Below are 17,894 nucleotides of genomic sequence, written 5' to 3'. Positions count from 1 at the left end.
CCCTCCCCCACGCTGAATACACTTTTCATTGATTATGAAACCTTGGTGAGGAGAAGGACAATGGGGAAACAGTACTTTGCCTGAACATTACAAAAACGAGAGTCAAGCCTGAAAGCCTAACAAATATGAGAGCACCTTAAATGAGCTGTATTGCCTTCACTTTTTGCATCAGTGAAAGATATATTTAATTCTCTACTTAATCCGTGTTTTCTAATAATAACAAGCTATATCTCAAAGACTCATCCAGCTCCACTTGCTTGCAAATGGAAAAGGTTATGGCTGTTCTGCTTTTAGGAAGCCAAGCTCAAGTACTACATAAAGCCCACTGATGCATACCTTGTAGCACTCCGGAGCTGTAATAAATCTCAGATCATCTGTTTCTGCCAGGTTGTTTTAGGCCTTTGTATGCCACTTCGTGCAGCTCCCTCTGCAGCTCAATGGATGCTTATCTACACCTTGGCTGTCACTATTTCTATGTTCTCATGTAAAATAAGGTTAATCATGTCTTCCCAAATATGCAGATAACTCCTGTGCGGGATCTAAAGTTCACAAATTTAAGCTTGGTGTCTTGGAAAAGAACAATATTGAACTTGCTTTCTCAGTCTGTGAGGTGTAAACCATCTTTCAGTTGTCAGTGAGACAAAGATGAGAGGCTCTGTTAGGACCCTTTAAATTAACCTGCTGAATGTGATTCTTTTGCAGACCACAGATGACATCCTTGTGGCCTCAGCAGAGTGTCCCAGTGATGATGAGGACATTGACCCCTGTGAGCCGAGCTCAGGTGGGTTAGGTTAGTCGATTTTTTTTCTTACTTCCTTGGCTTTGCTGTAAATCTTTGTTGCATGCTATGTTCCTTAGAAGAGCCTTACATTACATGTCTAGAAAACTCTCTTATCAGAGAATGGCTCATTGGGAGAGAAGGGCCCTTGCTTTTTACATAGAGAAATTTTTCCATATTTATTGAAAACATTTAAAAATAAAACCCATCAAAATTATGTATTTTAGAAAAAGCAGTGGGGACAGCACACGAGGCTGCTACCTCACTGTTCTCTTCCCATTAGTTCACAAAATGATTTTTGTGTATAACAATATAATGGAGTTTCCCTTGGGTCACTTTTAATAAAATTGTAAAGCTAAAAAATTGCAGTGCATGGTGGAAAATTACTTCACCTTTCTACTGACAAAAAAGTCCCCATCACTCACTCTGCCAACAAACTGTCTTAAGGGATATGTTTCTGAATTTCGGAAGTGAGAAAATTATGGAAGTAGTAAAACAAACAACAGGTAGAGTCCTTGATATACTTAATAAAGAAATGTTTGAGTGTTCCATAAAATTCAGACTGATGCATTTGACTTCTAGGTGATGCATAATCTCTCCTCTTCCTCTGTAATGTGTTTGCATCTTACCCAAAGTGACTAACACGTAAATACTGTTTCCAAATAGCCCTTACGTCACCTACATGGTGGCTGTTGACCCTGAAAATATATGACTCAAGATTTGAATTTCATTCCAAATATTCATAATAACAAGCATTAGGGTCATTTCTATGACTTTTCTTTGTACAGCCGTGTTGCCTAAAACTCAATAATTTTCTTGTATATGTTAACAAAATTAGTGAGGTAGATAGGATCTAACCACCATTCACTAGCACTTGACCTCTATTGATGTCACCTGGAACTCTAGGAAGATTCATGCCACAATAACATAACGAATTTACATTTTTCTGAAGAATACCATTTTAGAGTAAATCTACTTATTTTGATATTTGGGCACAAAACATTTGAAGATGTGTACACTGCATCTCCTTTTGAGTATCACATCCCCCACTAGTTATAGCTCCTGACTCTGAGCAATTGGAGAGCAGCTGCTGAGTGCCAGGGAGGACAGAAGCTCAGTGCTCACCTCTCAGCAGGACAGGGCCTGGGGAGCAAGGCAGACTGTGCTCTGGTCCCCATCCCTCTAAACTCCACAGTGCCAATGTAGACTGTCAGCACCAGAAATGTCTGTCATACACCATTTTCAGATCTCTGATGTTCATCCACTCAATTCCCTAGCTCACTGATCTCCTACAACCATGCCCCATTGGTTGTCTGGACAGGTACAAGGATGATGCCTTCATGACACCTTCCTCATCCCCTTCACCAAGACGCTGCCTTTGTTTCATTAGTATTTTCACTGTTTCTGTGCCAATAAAAAAATAATTTATTGCTTTTTCATCATTATATCAGTCCATCTCTCTGTCTTCTCCTGGCCTCAGTTTCCCTCTCCCCCCCATTTCTCCTATGCTCACATGCCCTTTCTGGTGTTATATTTTCATACCAGGATGTTTATTTTGTATCTTCTCTGAGATGTATGGGTTGTTCATATAAAAAGGCTGGTATTAGTGCAAAGGGTGGGAGTTGTTTGCAGTGGGTTCTGTTCCCTCAATTAGTGTTTTCTTGATGGTCAATATTTTCAGTATGTTACATAGTATTAACACAGTGATGAAAACTAGATAGGTTCTTACTAATTACAGCACTGCTGATCTTCCTTTGGCCTGAATCCTTTTGCTGGGGCTGAGTGTGGGCTAGCATCATCTTCTGACACAGTCCTTATCTTAAGCACCTAGTAAATCCAGGGCGAGAGCTCTCATTGCACCTAAAATTATTTTTTTTCTTCTTGAGTTCAATTAAATAATCGAATTCTTCTGGCCATGGATTATAGGTCTTATTAACCATTCCTCATACACTAGGTTTACTATCTCACTTTTTCTCTGGGGATACTGAACCCAAGAACAGGATGGTGAGGGGAGAAGAAGAGAGAAAAGAGAGAGATAACCATCCAGTCATCTTCTCCTTTTTATTCACCTGACTTTTGCCTACTTTATTAAACTGCACAGCACAACAGACAGCAAATAACAGCTTAGTTAATAGCCATATTCCAAATAATCTTCCTGCTTCTATTTTCTTTACCACACAATCCCTATCTGAAAGAATCACATTTACTGATTTGTTATTTATTCATTAATGCACAGCGTGCATCTCCCTACACCATTTATAAAGAACCATGTTTGTCTTGCTGCCTGCATGGGCTTGTTATATAAATTTTAATTCTGTTCTCCTGCACTGAAGTCTGTTGCCCAAGTGTAAGACACCGCAGCGACTGACTCTTTCTAATGATAGCTACTTTAATACCCTTGTACCAAACCGAGTTTAACTTCTCATCCTCTCTAATTGTTTCTTTCCTTGCTTTGTAGTTTTCAATTCATCAATTCCCATCAACAGAAAAACTTTCAATTCTGTTGGGTCAATGGAATTATTTGCTGTAGCTTCTCCTGTGTTCTTATCTCACCTGGTCATGGTAGTGTCTGTGCCATGAGTAGTTTCTATATTGCATTTGGTAAATTAAATGCCTTTCTGCAGTAGTTTTCTTTTTTGTCCAACTCTCTGTGATTTTTTAATACCCATTTTTAATGTTTCATAGAGAATTGACAGAATTGGTTCTATTTATATAACAACTGCTGATGAAGTTCTTGATTTATATGATTTTTTTTCTATTTTTCAACTTTTTTTTTTTGGAAACCTGCATTCTTTAATCCTGTTTAAATCTGAATATTGTTTCATTATAAGATGCCCCTCCTCCAGGTTCCTTAAGGTACTGACTTTCTTAAATCCTTTTCCTGCTTGTTCTTCATCTTGAATACAACTATAAAATAATATGGACAATAATTGTAGTTGTTTATGTCTTTGGACTTTGGATACTGTTAGATGTATCTTGATAAAATCATTTCAGATGTCAGGTCATATTTGGGATACTAACCTTTTAGAAAACGCATATGTGTAGTTGTATTAAGTATTCCAAATATTTAGTTAGGACATATCTGCTATGCACATTTGCTCCTCCTTAAGCAAGTGAAAGCAGATCTCTGTAATGAGATGCATAATTACTTTTATAGTACATTGTCCAAATCTTCTGGGCTTTTCATATCCCCTAAGTACTTACACATGAAAGTTTTCCAATCAATCTGATTCTCCCTCCACACTCAAAAAAAAAAAAAAAATGGCTTTTTCTCTGAAAATGTGCCATCTTCATTAAGTACCCTCCTAAGGCTGTTAAGAGAACTAACAGGAAAAAAACTGGCACCTTCTTGAGCCCTAATAAATTATTTCTTTTATCAAGTGTTTGATAAGTTTGAATTGCCATGTGGTTCCCATCAGAGCTCTTGATGAAGAGGGGAGTTGTATTTGGTGGGTTGTCTGTTTCATCATCAATCAAGAGTTTCCGAGTCCTCCTGTACACCCACTGAAGTTGCTCAGCTCTGAAAACAAAAATATAAAGTTCACACCTTGAGTTCTCATCTAACAAAGGACATGCTTCATTCTACCATAGATGCTATCTTAGTATTTTTTTTTTATTATAGTTACATTACTGATGACATTAAAGTTTATCTATTTTTCAGAGTTATTGCAAAAATTAAAGTTTATGTATTTAAGGCATTTACTATAATACCTGACATAATGTAGAACACAAATGGTGGCTTTTCTTTTTTCCAATTCAGTTATCTAAAAAGAATATCTGAGCTATTTTTTCTCTTTTACATAATGTTGTTACTTTTCCTGGCTGAAAATTGGTGGGCAACTGATGAAACCACTCAGGTCTCCTGATGGGAGCTGAGCATGTTAAAACAAGAGGAGGGACAGCCTCCTGGGTGGAAACACATGGACCTCAATTACACTCACGTCCAGCCACACTGTCCTGCATGGTTAGCACTGGATGATGACTTCACCTTAGTATACACAGTGTTTTAGAATATGAAAGGGTGGCTATGCAATTCAGGAAGGCTAACTGAACACCGGCTCTTACTTGACAGGTAGAGAAATCTGAAACAACCTTTGGCAACGAGGTCACAGGCCACCCTTGTCCTAAAGTGCTTGTCTTAAGCAGCCTAGACACATGACAGATGGGCAATGTTTTCTTCACACTTTTTCTCAAAAACACTTGTACCTTCTGTGATTTCCCCCAGCCTAGAGAGGCACTTGTTGGAATAAATGAATTGATATATATGAAAGCATGTTATAGAACAATGTCTTGCTTGTAGTAAGTATTATGTGTTTGCTGTTATAACTATTTGCATTATTATATAAGCATACATATTTTCCAAGACTTCTTTTCACATAAATGTAAGTTTCTATAAAAACAGATTTCTTTGAAATGTTACATTTTAGATTCACTTAGTTCACAAACTTGCAACACCGCAAAACCACTTCCAAGATGCCCTTTAATCGTGCCAGTATATCTTAGTTTGAGAGCAGTCTTCTAAATAGAACCCTTTCTCAAAACTTCCAAAGAGTCCGAAAGGGTGATTTTTTTATGTCGATATTTGAGATTATATGAAGATAATGACCCTTTTTGTGTAAAAGCTTCTTAATTAATAATTCCAATTTGTTATTTTTTAGAAAGAGAACAGGACCGGCTTCCCATTTCTCTTTAGGAAGGACAATTTCCTCTTTGATGTAATTCTGAGAATATTGTGTCAATTCTCTTTGTGTGTGTTGGGGGTGGGTAGCTAGTAGGATATGGGGTCATTTAAAATCAATTAAACTTTTGTCAAACTAGAAAAAGAAGAGCTCCATTGAATAACAACATACCTGAGTATAATCATGGGAGAAGAAAAGAATCATTCATTCTTGTGGTATTTTTTTAGCTTAAACAAAAGAAATGAGGTGATCAGAACAACGACACAAAACAGATTGTATACCTGTGAGTTACATTTAGCAAGGTTCAGATTACATAAGCAATGGCAGCTAGGTTTCAGAGTAGATTTATTCTGTGTCTATCATTGTTCTTAATCCTTTACAAACATCACTCTATTTCATGATTCTTATCCTTATCTTAGTCCTCTGCAAATGTTACTTTATTTCATTATCTTCATAGCTAAGGAGATTCAGAGAGATCAAGTTATGTAGTATAATATGAGAGAGATACTGAGCTCTCCAGTTTAGAGAAGTTTGGCTTTTAGTTTTTTGGAATTTAGGTTTTTCCTCTGAAATTGAGGCACCTCACAAATACAGGATTAATTCTTTAAATGTTCATTTAAATAATTCCAAGACATAAATTTAAATTTGAAGGCAAATTCCTTTCCATGTATTACTATTCATTAGGCTCATTTTGTTGCAATTGCCATCCCATTTTGAGTGGTTTTCCAGGGTGCTATTTTGAGAGATCAGGGGATTTCTATTGAACCGATCTCATTAACCACATTAGGAATAAAGTTCCGTATATTGAACCAGGTGCATTTTTTCATTAAGTAATCACAATCACTTAAAGGAATATGTCACTTATTAGATCATATTTTTAGAGCCTGATTGGAAAACAGTTTTGCTCTACATTTACATTTGGGGTATTTATTATGTAATGATTCAAAAGTGACTTAAGTTAGCCCATAATAGTCAACACATTGCTGTCAAAATGGAGGCTTCTGAGGCTGTAGCCAGAAAAATAGTAGTAATGAGAGAGTTCCCTGTAGGGGAATGTCTGCTGTATCTCCTGAGTACAGACCAGAGTCAGTGCCAAGGGTCCAGCTAATCACTCAGGCACAGACAGGGCACCTGAAGTTGGGCAGTGATGTGCTTGTTCACTGGCTGTCAGGGTCCAGCACGCTGGCGAGGCAACCGCTGTTTCCCACATGAATTCCCTTCTCCAGAACACTGAAGTGAAAATGAACGGCATAAGGCTGAAATGGGTGGGAGTCTTCAGATGTAGTTCTTACTAACTTTCCTCCTGCTTTTCTGTAGGGAGTGATGTCAGAGTAAAAATTACATTGAACCAAGTTAAACCGGCAAAGAAGATTTATTCAAGGCTATTGCAATAGCAGCGGAGGGGCCAGAACTTAGCCTCAGACCAATTCACTGGCAGAAATAAAAAGATGCTGGAGCACTGGGGCCAATTGTGTGTGTGAATTGGCTTCCCCCAGGAAGAGTAAACTTTCTCTGATGTTCTCGAGGGAAGGTAGTTTTATTAGTAGGAACAGGGAGCCCACCAAAGTTAGGCCTCTACTCTTCCCAGAGAAAGTGGGAGATAGGGATGCTACCCTCTTTGATGGTTATGTTTCCAAAGAGATGGCTGTCCGGTTCTTGATACTTGAAAAGGGCAGAGAGAGAATTTGTAAACACAAATCCCCTTATATTTCTATATAAGACTGGGAGCAAATCTGGTCAACCTAAGCTAAGATTAACTTTTTGAGCAGCCTGTTTTCATTCACCAAAATTAGTTCCTACCAGGAACAGCAAGAAACAAAATAAACCGAAGACTTATTTTTTCTAGAATACAAACATTTTTATGTGATCTGGACTATTTTGCCATTTTGTGATTGTTGGACTTAAATATATATATATATAACAGATTCTTATCACACTCTTTCTTTCTCTTTCCTTCTTTCTTATTTCTTTTTCTTTTCTTTTTGAGACAGAGTCTCACTCAGTCACCCTGAGTTAGTGCTGTGGAATCATAGCTCACAGCAATGTCAGACTCTTAAACTCTTGGGCTCAAGTGATCCTCTTGCCTTAGCCTCCCGAGTAGCTTTTGTTACACACTTTAGAAAAACTTTTAACAGCATTTTGTAAGAACTGTGATATGCAACACAGAACGAGTATTATAGTTATGGCTGGGACTTTGTGTCAGATAGAACTAGTTTGAGATGCAGCCCTTTCCTAGCATTGGAAAAGTTATTCAGCACATTGTTGATGCTCAATTTTCTACTCCATAAAAATGGGGAGATTAGTGTCCTTATGAGATTTTTAAAAAGAGGATGTATACACAGTGCTTAGGAGAGTGTCTGGCATATACTAAGAGTTTAACAAGTAATTATGCCCACTGCTATTAGCCTTGATTTTGTGACAGTGGGTGCATCATTCAGCTTTGTAATGGGCCTTCATGAGGCATTGCAGTTTTGATTTGAGTGAAAAATGACCACAGTGCCTTTTAGCATTAGAGAGGATGGACTTGGTTAAAATGTCTTAACTAACAAGATTGGCCACTTATAAAAATTACTTACCATATAAGAGAGTTTGCTGAGTTAGACTGAGCATTTCCTTGAAACTCTGTAAAAAATAGATGGCTGCTAATTTAGAACCCTCCCAAAATAAGTAAAAGAATCTGCTCAGTAATGAGTGCAGAATACATTTTTAGGCAATCTATATGTATCCAGGCTTAAAGCATTAGTAATCAGTTTCATCTCACAAGTTTTTTTTTTTTTTTTCCAGACAGCCTCTCAGTCTGTAACCCGCTAGGTAGAGAGAATGTTGTGGGGTCAGCCTAGCTCATAGCAACCTCGGACACCTAGCCTTAGCCTCCCGAGTAGCTGGGATTACACGCATCCTCTACAATGCCTGGCTACTTTTGTTTCTTTTCTATTTTTATTAGAGACAGGTCTTGCTTTTGTTCAAGGCTGGTCTGGAACTCCTGAGCTCAAGCAAGCCACCCATTTTTTCCTCCCAGAGTGCCAGGATTGCAGGAGTGAGCCACCGAGCCCACCCACGAGTTCTTATTAGAAATTCTAAAATGTAATAAGAGCCTTTCTAACGTGTGACATGTCCTGATGAAGGAGGCAGGGAGATGTAAAATGTTTACCAACCTTGAAGTGAGAAATGTAGAATGCATTTAGAAAAATATAGAGTACATTTATCCCTTACAAAAACGTGAACTCTAGGAAGTGCGCAGGCATGTTGTCTTGCAATTTGTATCCAATACCTGTTCTGATAACGAAATTGGTTTCCTGTGGAGTTTTCCTAGTACCTCATTAATTAACTTTGCTAGGATAATATCCTAAGTAAGCCAGCATATTCTAAGTGCCACTGTACATGACATGTTGCCTCCATGAAGAGCCAATAGACTTTCATTGTTGGCTCATGTGCTCTGAGGAGCAGCGAATGCCACATTGGGCTTTAGCCTACTCACTGACTTGCTGATTAAGTCATTGTTGACATGAGTAGCTCCTTGCCTATCCACAGAAGCCTGGCATTGGTACTAAAACAGAAAAGAATATTTTATTAATTTTCCAGGTTAAGAATGATGTATTAAAGATGCCAGTATAGCCAGAGCCATGAATTTCATTATTAAAAAACTAAGAGAAAGAAAGAGAAGTACTAATATCACCTCTGTGAGTGCAGGAAGATCTTTTGTGACTCTGAGTAAATTGGGAAGTCAGAATGTCTGTGTTCAAATCCCAGTTCAGCCACCTGCTGTGTAATTAGAATCAAATCATCAAACCTCCGTGTCTTTGACTTTTTGCATCCGCAAAACAACATGAATAATGTTCAATACCCACGACAGTGTACTAATAAAAATGAGACAATGCATGCAAAGCACTTAGTATTTTCTGTCCCTTGAAAACTTTGATAATATTAATTTGCTTTTATTAGTAATGCTAACAGATTAACTAGGCTATAAACCATATCATTAAAGGAAATAAATCTATACCCCTAAACAAGAAGGAGACGTGTTACCCTGTTTCCCAGAAAATAAGACGGTGTCTTGTTTTAAGGTGTGCTCCCAAAGATGTGCTAGGTCTTATTTTCAGGGGACGTCTCATCTTTCCTCTAAGTAGGTCTTATTTTCGGAGGATGTCTTATTTTCGGGGAAACAGGGTAGCAGTTAACACTTTCACATCTAGGAGGGGGCATGCTGGCTGACCAGGGCAGCTTTCTGCAGAAGCTCCCTTCACAAGGAGGAAAACTGGACTGAAAAGAACTTGGAGTAGTTGAAATTGAGGGATAGATCACAAGGAGAAAAAAAAATCAAAGTGCTTAGGGCTCCATTGAGACCAACTGTGAGAATGAGGACAATAAGGAGGAGAGAAGAGAAGAGAGGATGGTTACTGAGCAAGCAGACTGGGTACGGGAAGGGGGATCCTTCCCCCCGGGGGCCTCCCTGCCTGCAGTGAACCATAAGGATCTCTCACTCCACCCGAGATGGCCACAAAGACAAATAATTCTCAGTTTTCTGGCACCTAGAATATCTTTCTCTGGGTCCTCCTCCTGCTGGCAGAATAGTGAACAATCTTATGCAAGTGGTGGGCTTCTTAGCCCACTATGGGAGGAGAGCAGGCCCTGCTCCCCTAAGGTGTGCGGAGGGAACTCTGAGGGGCCTCGGCATCCTGTGCCTGCCCCTGCTGCAACAGGAAATTGTAGCTCAACTCCACTCACTAAGAGGAGTGGAATCTCCACTGAGTCTTCCTCCTCCAAGAGGGATCTTTCCCCACCCTCTGGAGTGGTTCTGTTGGCATCTGTGCCCAGCAGGCCCCTCCTGGAGGATGGGCCCCCAAGTCGCCTCCTGCCAAGTTGGAGAGGGTGACCTGGCTCCAGAAATGCTGGGAAAGCCCAGAGCAAACCAGGGATCTTCCTCCCCCAACCACAGGCAAAGGCCCCACTCAGCATTTTGAATGTGTTATGGTCAGGACTTTGGCCAAAACAGGGGCTGGCTTTTTTTTTCTTTTTTTTTTTTTTTTTTTCAGTCTGTTGGTACGGGGCCTGGATCTTTGGCTGGAACAGTTGGGCTGGCTGTGCGGGAGCTTCCGCTAAGAGCATCCCCTGGAAGTCCTGCCCCAGCCCACTGCATCCAGCCTGGAGAATGCAAGGCCAGTTCTCAGGGACCCTCACAGGCTGCAGCCCCTTCAAGGAGTTCAGGAGACTGTGTGCAGGAAGGGCCACAGGTGTAAGCAACACTTCATTTAAACGGTCAGTGGTGAAGGGGAGCAAGAGTGCCACGTCCTGGGGCCTCTGGATCTGACTTCAACCCACCAGTTTCAGCCCTTAAACAGTCTCCTGGGTGCTCCCTCAGGGACCCAATTAGATTATCTCTCAGTAACAATTTAGGGACAACCTAACATCCAGCTTAGACATACAATAAACATATACACAAACTGAAAATAGGGAGGGATCAGCAGAAGAATCCTGGCAACATACAAAATCACAGCAGATCAACTCCTCCAAGAGATAACAAGGGAGATTCAGCTGAAAATACCATCCACAGAGAAATTGTAGAAGTGACAGAAATAGAATTCAGAATATGGATGGCAAACAAGATGAATGGAATTGAGGAGAAGATAGAAAAAGAAATCTAAAAGGAAGTCCAAAACCTGTCTCAACAAATCAGTGAAATTATAGACAAACTCACCAAGGACCTGGACAGAATCAGGAAGGACATAGAGTTCAAGGAATTGAAAGAGGCTTTCCAAGAAGTACAAAGGATGGTGGACAGTCTCAGTGATGGAGCAGGACACAGAGAAGAAAGAATCTCAGAAATCAAAGACAAGACTTTTGAACTAATCCAATCATTCAAAGAGGCAGGAAAAAAAGAAAATAAAAGCAGAGCTTTCTCTGCGAGAGATATGGGACTGCACCACACAGGAATATTTGATTATAGGGATCCCTGAAGGAGAAGAAGAGAGCCTGAAAAGGACAGAAACTCAAGACATCACTGTGAATCCCCAAGCATTGCTACAGACCCAGAAATTCATATACCAGATCGGTGATTCTCAACCTGTATGTCACAGGGCTGCGGCATTAGGAAGGTTGAGAACCACTGTATTAGATGGTTTCAGAACCCCAGCACAACTCAACAAAACACATTGTAATTAACTTGGCCAAAGACACTTTAAGAGCTAGAAAGTTTTTAAGTATATTTCCTAATTCTATCAGCATAAAACTTTTCTCAGTAACCGCTGAAACTGGTAAGACAAGAGCAATGCTTCAGCTGGATAAATGTATGTTGCTATGGTGGGAGGAGAACACAGATCATCTGCTATTCTTATTTTTGGAGGAAAACAATTTATGCTTTTTTTTTTTTTCCTAAAAAGAGAGTGCTTTTGAAAGAAGAAATGATTAATTTTCATGCTTCCTTTTATAATCCCCTTGTTCTTTCTCCTAAGATACTCAGGAATACTCTTGGCAGCATGACCTACCAGACATATAGACTCTCACAGCTCCCCGCCCCCGCAATCTCGACTTAGATGTTGCATCTCCCAATTTCCTAATTCTAGGCTTGACATGCTTCCCTGTAATGGGCTCAGAGGGGAAGCTGTCTAATCTTTCACCTCAGCTATTGCACTTTTGCCAAAAAGAATATGATCTTTTCACAACAAAAGAAAATTGAGACAGCTATAACTTCATGACAAGAATATAAAAATGATCACCCAAAGTGAACAGACCCAGTTTTGAATCAGGAAAACGGCACACTGCCCCATGATCTGTAAAGCGAAGCATGAGAATGCCCTGGTTGAGGAGGGATGCACCAAGGGCCCAGCATACAAGTCTGCAGTAGAAACCTTACTTTGGATTCCATCCAGAGTACACTGTGGAATTCCAGAGCAGAGAACGAAGGACAGAAAAAATTTACTTAGTAACTCTTTTGATTAGGTTTTAGAGCTTCTTTCTAAAATTGTTATTTTTGAGATAATAAGCCTTGCTGTCAGCTATTTATTACCCAAGAGTAGACTTGGATGATTGATTTTATGACAACGGAAACCATAAAATATCATAATGAAATTTTGATAGAGGAAGAAATTTAATTCACCCCCACCACAGGAGCCAGAGATCCACTAAAGGTAGAATGTTTCACAGCCAAACAAAAACAAGTTCCACACACAGGACCACAATTAATGGCCTGAAACAACACGTGCCTCCATATAAATGGCTGTTTTTGCCACCTGAATTCACAAGGCCTCCATTCATGGAAGAGAAGTCCTCAAATACAGCTAACTTCAGGGAGGCAATGCCCTTAGTGGTAACTGCCACAACTGATTGAGCCATGGCGTGTAGTACGTATTGTAGAATTGTCTAATTCTTAGGACAGCTGACGATTCACTGTCTTTTGCATGGAGGACACAGGGAAAGATAATCAAACCATCACCATTTTACAAAGCTCTCTGTCCTTCTCAGAGTACTTTCACATTTAAGCTCCTACTTAATCTGATACTCACAGTGACCTGGCAGAGGGGTGAATAATTTAAGTATCATCATCACATTTCTGAAAATAAATGTTAGCAGAAGATAATGAATAGCCAACTGTCACTCAACAAGTTAGGAGCAGGGCCAGGACTAGAACTAAATTCAATATCCAATATTCTTGTTACCACTCTTCAATGCTTTACTAAGATTCTGTAGGGATGTCAACTCCTACAGTAAAGGAAAGATGGCGACAGGGGAAGTGGAATGTGGCTGCAAAGGGTGGAACTGGACCTCTGCTTAGAACACAGAAATAAAATGGAAAATAATAACAAACTGTTCTGCAATATAAGTGCAGATACATCATATCTGGAAAATTGTAACAGCCATATACAGACCTGGGTTTGAATTTTGGCTGTGCTACTTACGAAGCCGAAATAATCTAACCTCTTTGAGACTTGGTTTCTTTCCTGTATAGTATTGATAAGACCTACCAACCCAGAGCTGTTGTGAGCAGTAAATTAGATAATGTGTGTAAAGTGCACAGCACAGGAGACTACCATGTAATAATAAAGAGTAATAGTAATAGTTGTTAACTAAATAAAATAAGAACTTTAGGCGTTGCAATGTGTCAGGAGTTGTGATAGCCATCTTGAAAGTTTGTTGACAATTAAGTAATGGTATTTGGGAGCAAATTAAGAAAGAATGTTTTGATCAAGCATCGGCATATTTAAGTCAAACCTAAATATTATGAAATCTTTCCTAGACTTCTTATAAAGTCCAGATTTACTTATAAATTCATGAGAAAAATAAAGAAAAAGTGACTTTAGCAACTTCTATGACAGAATTGGAAGGAATGCTACAAGATTCACATTTTACATACATACTCACTCTCACATACCCGCACACACACACTCCTCACTGCTCTAGCTATAATCATGATGGCATTTTTAACGTACTATAAATCTGAGTTTCCCAGAATTCCTGGTTGCAGGCTTTAAGGATTCCTTGGAATGAATCTTCCAACTTTGTGTAAAAATAGGCTCTTCAAATTTCTATATGTAAAAAAGTAAAATACATTTTAAGAAAAGTTGATTTCTGAGTGTATGTATTTCTGGGTGTTTTAGTCAATGAGCTCCCAGGAAGAGAAGCTATTTTGGTAGGGATCTTGGGTAAGCAGAAATCAGTAATAAAGAGAATCATCCACTTCACAAAATAGAACTTTTTGCCTTTTCTTAAATGTGTTACATTTTGACTAAAACAACCACACAGACCCTCTGGGCTCGTTAGTTTTGAAACTGATTTTATTAATTGTTGCTGATACAGCTTTTCTTCTGCTTGACCCTTGTGGAAAGTTTGGTCTGATTGGTGATACCCTTTTCAACTCTAATAAAAGTACTCTAGAAACTTCTATAGTTAGCAGTTAGTTCATTTATAGTTATTCTGGTGAACTGAATAAAAGAGCTCCAAGTTAGCCTTCAACTATTTGTTCTACTATGGGTGTCAGATGACACTGACGTAGCTAAGGCACTCGAATAAATCAAGCTAACTACAAATGACTTGGTTAACTTGAAATAATGTAGTGACGTTAGTCATTGAGATTAAGAGACAGATAACCTGAAAGCATAGGGAAAGCAGATAAAATATTTGCATTAATGTTCATTGATCCCAATTTTCTCAAGCATAGCAGAAGTGAGTTCTGATTTAATGAAATAAAAAATCATGTTTACCCCTTTTAGTAAAGATATTCGGAACACTGGAGGTTAGGGAAGTATTGAGGTAAATATATCTTATACAGAAGTATGCAATGTTAATGCCCTATTTTGCCCACTTGATTAGAACCCTGACTCAAAACTTTGATGTCAGTGGTCTCTTATATTTGCTTAATGGTTACATTCACCTTAGTTTACTCCTGAAAATTTATCAACTTATAGAAATCATTTCCTCTAATATGTCAGAAAATTTTCATTAGAGGTTGGAAGGTGGGGGGGATTGGTAAGAAAGAGAAATAGTATCATAAGAAACAATAATCTAGTCAGAACGAGAGGAAGATACTTAAATGAAACATTTGTGGATGATTTCACAGAAGTATATAATTCATACTAAATGGGTGATGTAATATATGGTGGAGAGATTTTATTTATTTTAATGCGAGTAGATGGTGTTGTAATAATTCCTAAGACCAATTGAAGAATTCATATTTTCACCAACATTTAGAGCTCCGCTTCTCTACTTTCCTGTGAATGTTTTTGTCCATCCTTCTGGTGAGTTATCTGTCCTTTCTGTCATATCCATTGACACACACTCTTTGTATTTGAGAAGTATTTACTCCTAGTCTGTTATACATGATAGGGACTACCAATATGTTCCCCACCTTCTGTCTAACTTGCACTTTCACTTTGCTAGTGCTATCTTCTGCCACATAAAATCATTATTTTTGGAGTTAAATATGCTGAACTTTTCATTTATATCTTATTCTGTAGTCTACAATCTAGGTGATACATTTCACATCCCCCTTAAAATATCTTCCTAACAGCCCCCCAAACTCACTCTGCTGCAGACACTCTGGTTTTTCTTTAGTTCCCCCAAAGCAGACTCTTTCCTTAAGGTCAGTTCACACGTTCTTCTCTATTAGTAGATTCTTTTGTCCACTTTTTACTAGAGGACTCTCTTCTCCAGGTCTCTTTATAAACGTGACAAACTCAGAAAGGTCTTCCTGGTTCCCCAGATGAAATCAGAACTTCTGTCCTCCTGCTACATGACACTGAAGTTTCCCTTCATCATGAGCATCCCAACCATTACTCCATTTAACTGTACGATTCCTGGCCAGATGTCTCTTTGCCTCACTCTGTTTCAAGGCCAAGGAGGGCATATAAGTTACGTGTTTGACAGTCCCTAGAACATGTCTGTGCACTATGTATTTGTTCATACGCTGAGGAAATATTCTTAGAGAAAACTTCATACAAGATTGGGCTTTAAGTCAAGTCTTGAGGACTAAATACCATTTTGATAGACAGGAAGAAAAAAGTCATATGAGTAAGCCATGAAGATAAAATATTTTTTGGTATGTGGGGACCTGGGAACAGCAATAATATTATGACTGTAGCTTTCTTTGAAAAAAATGGAAGGTACATTTGTGTGGGCAGCTGTGAGCAGACCATGAAGGGCCGTGAGAGCAGCAGGCACATTATTAGGTAAACACCACAATGATGCAAACTTCACGGATACAGTCACCATGTAAAAAGTCTATGGAGCTGGTTGGTGACTAAGCTATTGACACATAGTTTACAACATACAGGAGGAATAGGATTCTATAAGTGCCGTGATCCTATGGCTCCCCCCAGAGAAGATGCGTATGTTCCTCTGTCCATTCATTTTCAGTGTCACCAGAGTCATACAGGGTGTGGTCATCCATTGCCTTTTTTGTTCCATGTGGTGCCATTTGAGGTAGCTGGCTGTCCTAGTTGGGACTGTCTATTGTGAAAGCACATGATGAGTGTTTAATGTGCCAGCATCCCTTCCCAGGCAACACCTAGATTTCTGGAGAAGATAACAGCCATCTCAATCTTAGAATACTGGCCTCTGAACTTCCCTTCAAATATGTGTTCTTTGTGGTTTTGAAAGCAGCAAAGGAAAATGTCAGATCCAGCAGCCAGGCAGGTGGCAAAGGTTCATTGATTTCCAGGTTCTTTCTGAATCACTAATTTATAGGGGAAGGGCTAAGATGTGTCAGATAAGTCCTTTCTCAAGCCTGTTGTCTGACCTGCAGGAGTGAACTTTAGAATGTGCAGGGCATGGGTGGCATTGGTGGACGGGGAGAATGAAAGGGATTGGAAACACCCAGCATCAGTGACTTCTAACAAGACCACAGCATGAGTTGAATTAATGCATGTAATATAAATCACATACCTGCCTTCCTACGAACATGGCATTAAACACGCCTTCTTGTGAATGATTACATCATAATTGTTTCTTTTGTCCTACATTGTATTGAAGCACAGAAATTGGAAAAATAATAAACTTTGTGTTTTTTTCTTTGGAGATGGGGGAAAAACAGTGCTAATCTCAATTCACAAACACCCCAGGAGCCTACAATTCCAATTTTCTTTTCACAGTATTAATGAAATTGGGTACTAGAAAAGTCCAATCTTCCCCTGAAAATCTGGAGCCATTTTCAAGGTTAGCCTAGAATTATAATAACCTCCCCATCTATTAAGACACAGTATAGAACTCTGGTGTAATGAAATCATTTTAAGCACCCCCCCCTTTTTCCCCCTAGATGGGGTGGACACAGAAATTTAAAATCAATTACTTCAAGCTTAATCTATAAGAAAACCAGAAAGACTAGTTAAAGATTCTTACTGATAAAAATTCAATAAATGTATCTTGCCAATTGTTCTTTTTTTTTTTTTTTTTTAAAGAATCATCGTATGGCAAAATATATGATGATTCCAGTTAGCAGAATAATAAATATTGCACATTATTGAGTTTTTTGATCCTTTAAATATTCCTCCTGATCTGAAATACACTATGTACAGTCCCCTTCTATATACATATATTTTTAGCATTGGTATGTTTTATTCTTTATTATTTCTTAACACTGGTAATTATTTACAATTCTTAAAACTCAAAAGCTGAATTTTCATGTCATCAGAATTTAGTAACACTCTTGATTTATCTTCGCTATGACAAGGCTTGGTTGATAACATACCTATATGTTAACTGTCTATATTGAAGAAATAAAACCAGCCTGGAAAATTGCTTGGAAATTGCAATATCACCCTGAAAGCTACCTTTGGAAACAACATAAATATAATAAGATTGCCATGGAAGAACAGTTCATTCAAGTATACAAAATAGTTTTATGAAAGGGACAATTTGAGTGATAAAAAGAGTAGCTGATAGCATGTTATTGCCATGGTGAGCTCCTCAGTAGAAATTTGAGGTCCCACAACTCACCAAATCCTCACTGT

At 38.8% G+C, this 17,894-nt stretch overlaps 1 protein-coding gene across 23 annotated transcripts in view; it reads left to right on the top strand.

The window, feature by feature from the left end:
* The window catches only part of NRXN1 (neurexin 1), a 1,108,798-nt gene that overhangs the window by 1,081,631 nt on the left and 9,273 nt on the right, over positions 1–17,894 (top strand). For 13 of the 23 annotated variants that reach the window (XM_053587958.1, XM_053587974.1, XM_053587968.1 and 10 more), the window contains one exon: positions 703–790. In XM_053587958.1, coding sequence (XP_053443933.1) covers positions 703–790 — 88 coding nt within the window. The remainder of the gene's footprint in view (positions 1–702; positions 791–17,894) is intronic. The other 10 variants (XM_053587975.1, XM_053587972.1, XM_053587973.1 and 7 more) reach the window with 1 other exon arrangement.

This window comes from Nycticebus coucang, chromosome 4 (genome assembly GCF_027406575.1).
Source record: "Nycticebus coucang isolate mNycCou1 chromosome 4, mNycCou1.pri, whole genome shotgun sequence".
NCBI classification, from domain to species: Eukaryota; Metazoa; Chordata; class Mammalia; order Primates; family Lorisidae; genus Nycticebus; species Nycticebus coucang.
The sequence above is the reverse complement of the archived record's forward strand: the minus strand, read 5'-3'. Positions and strand labels throughout refer to the sequence as shown.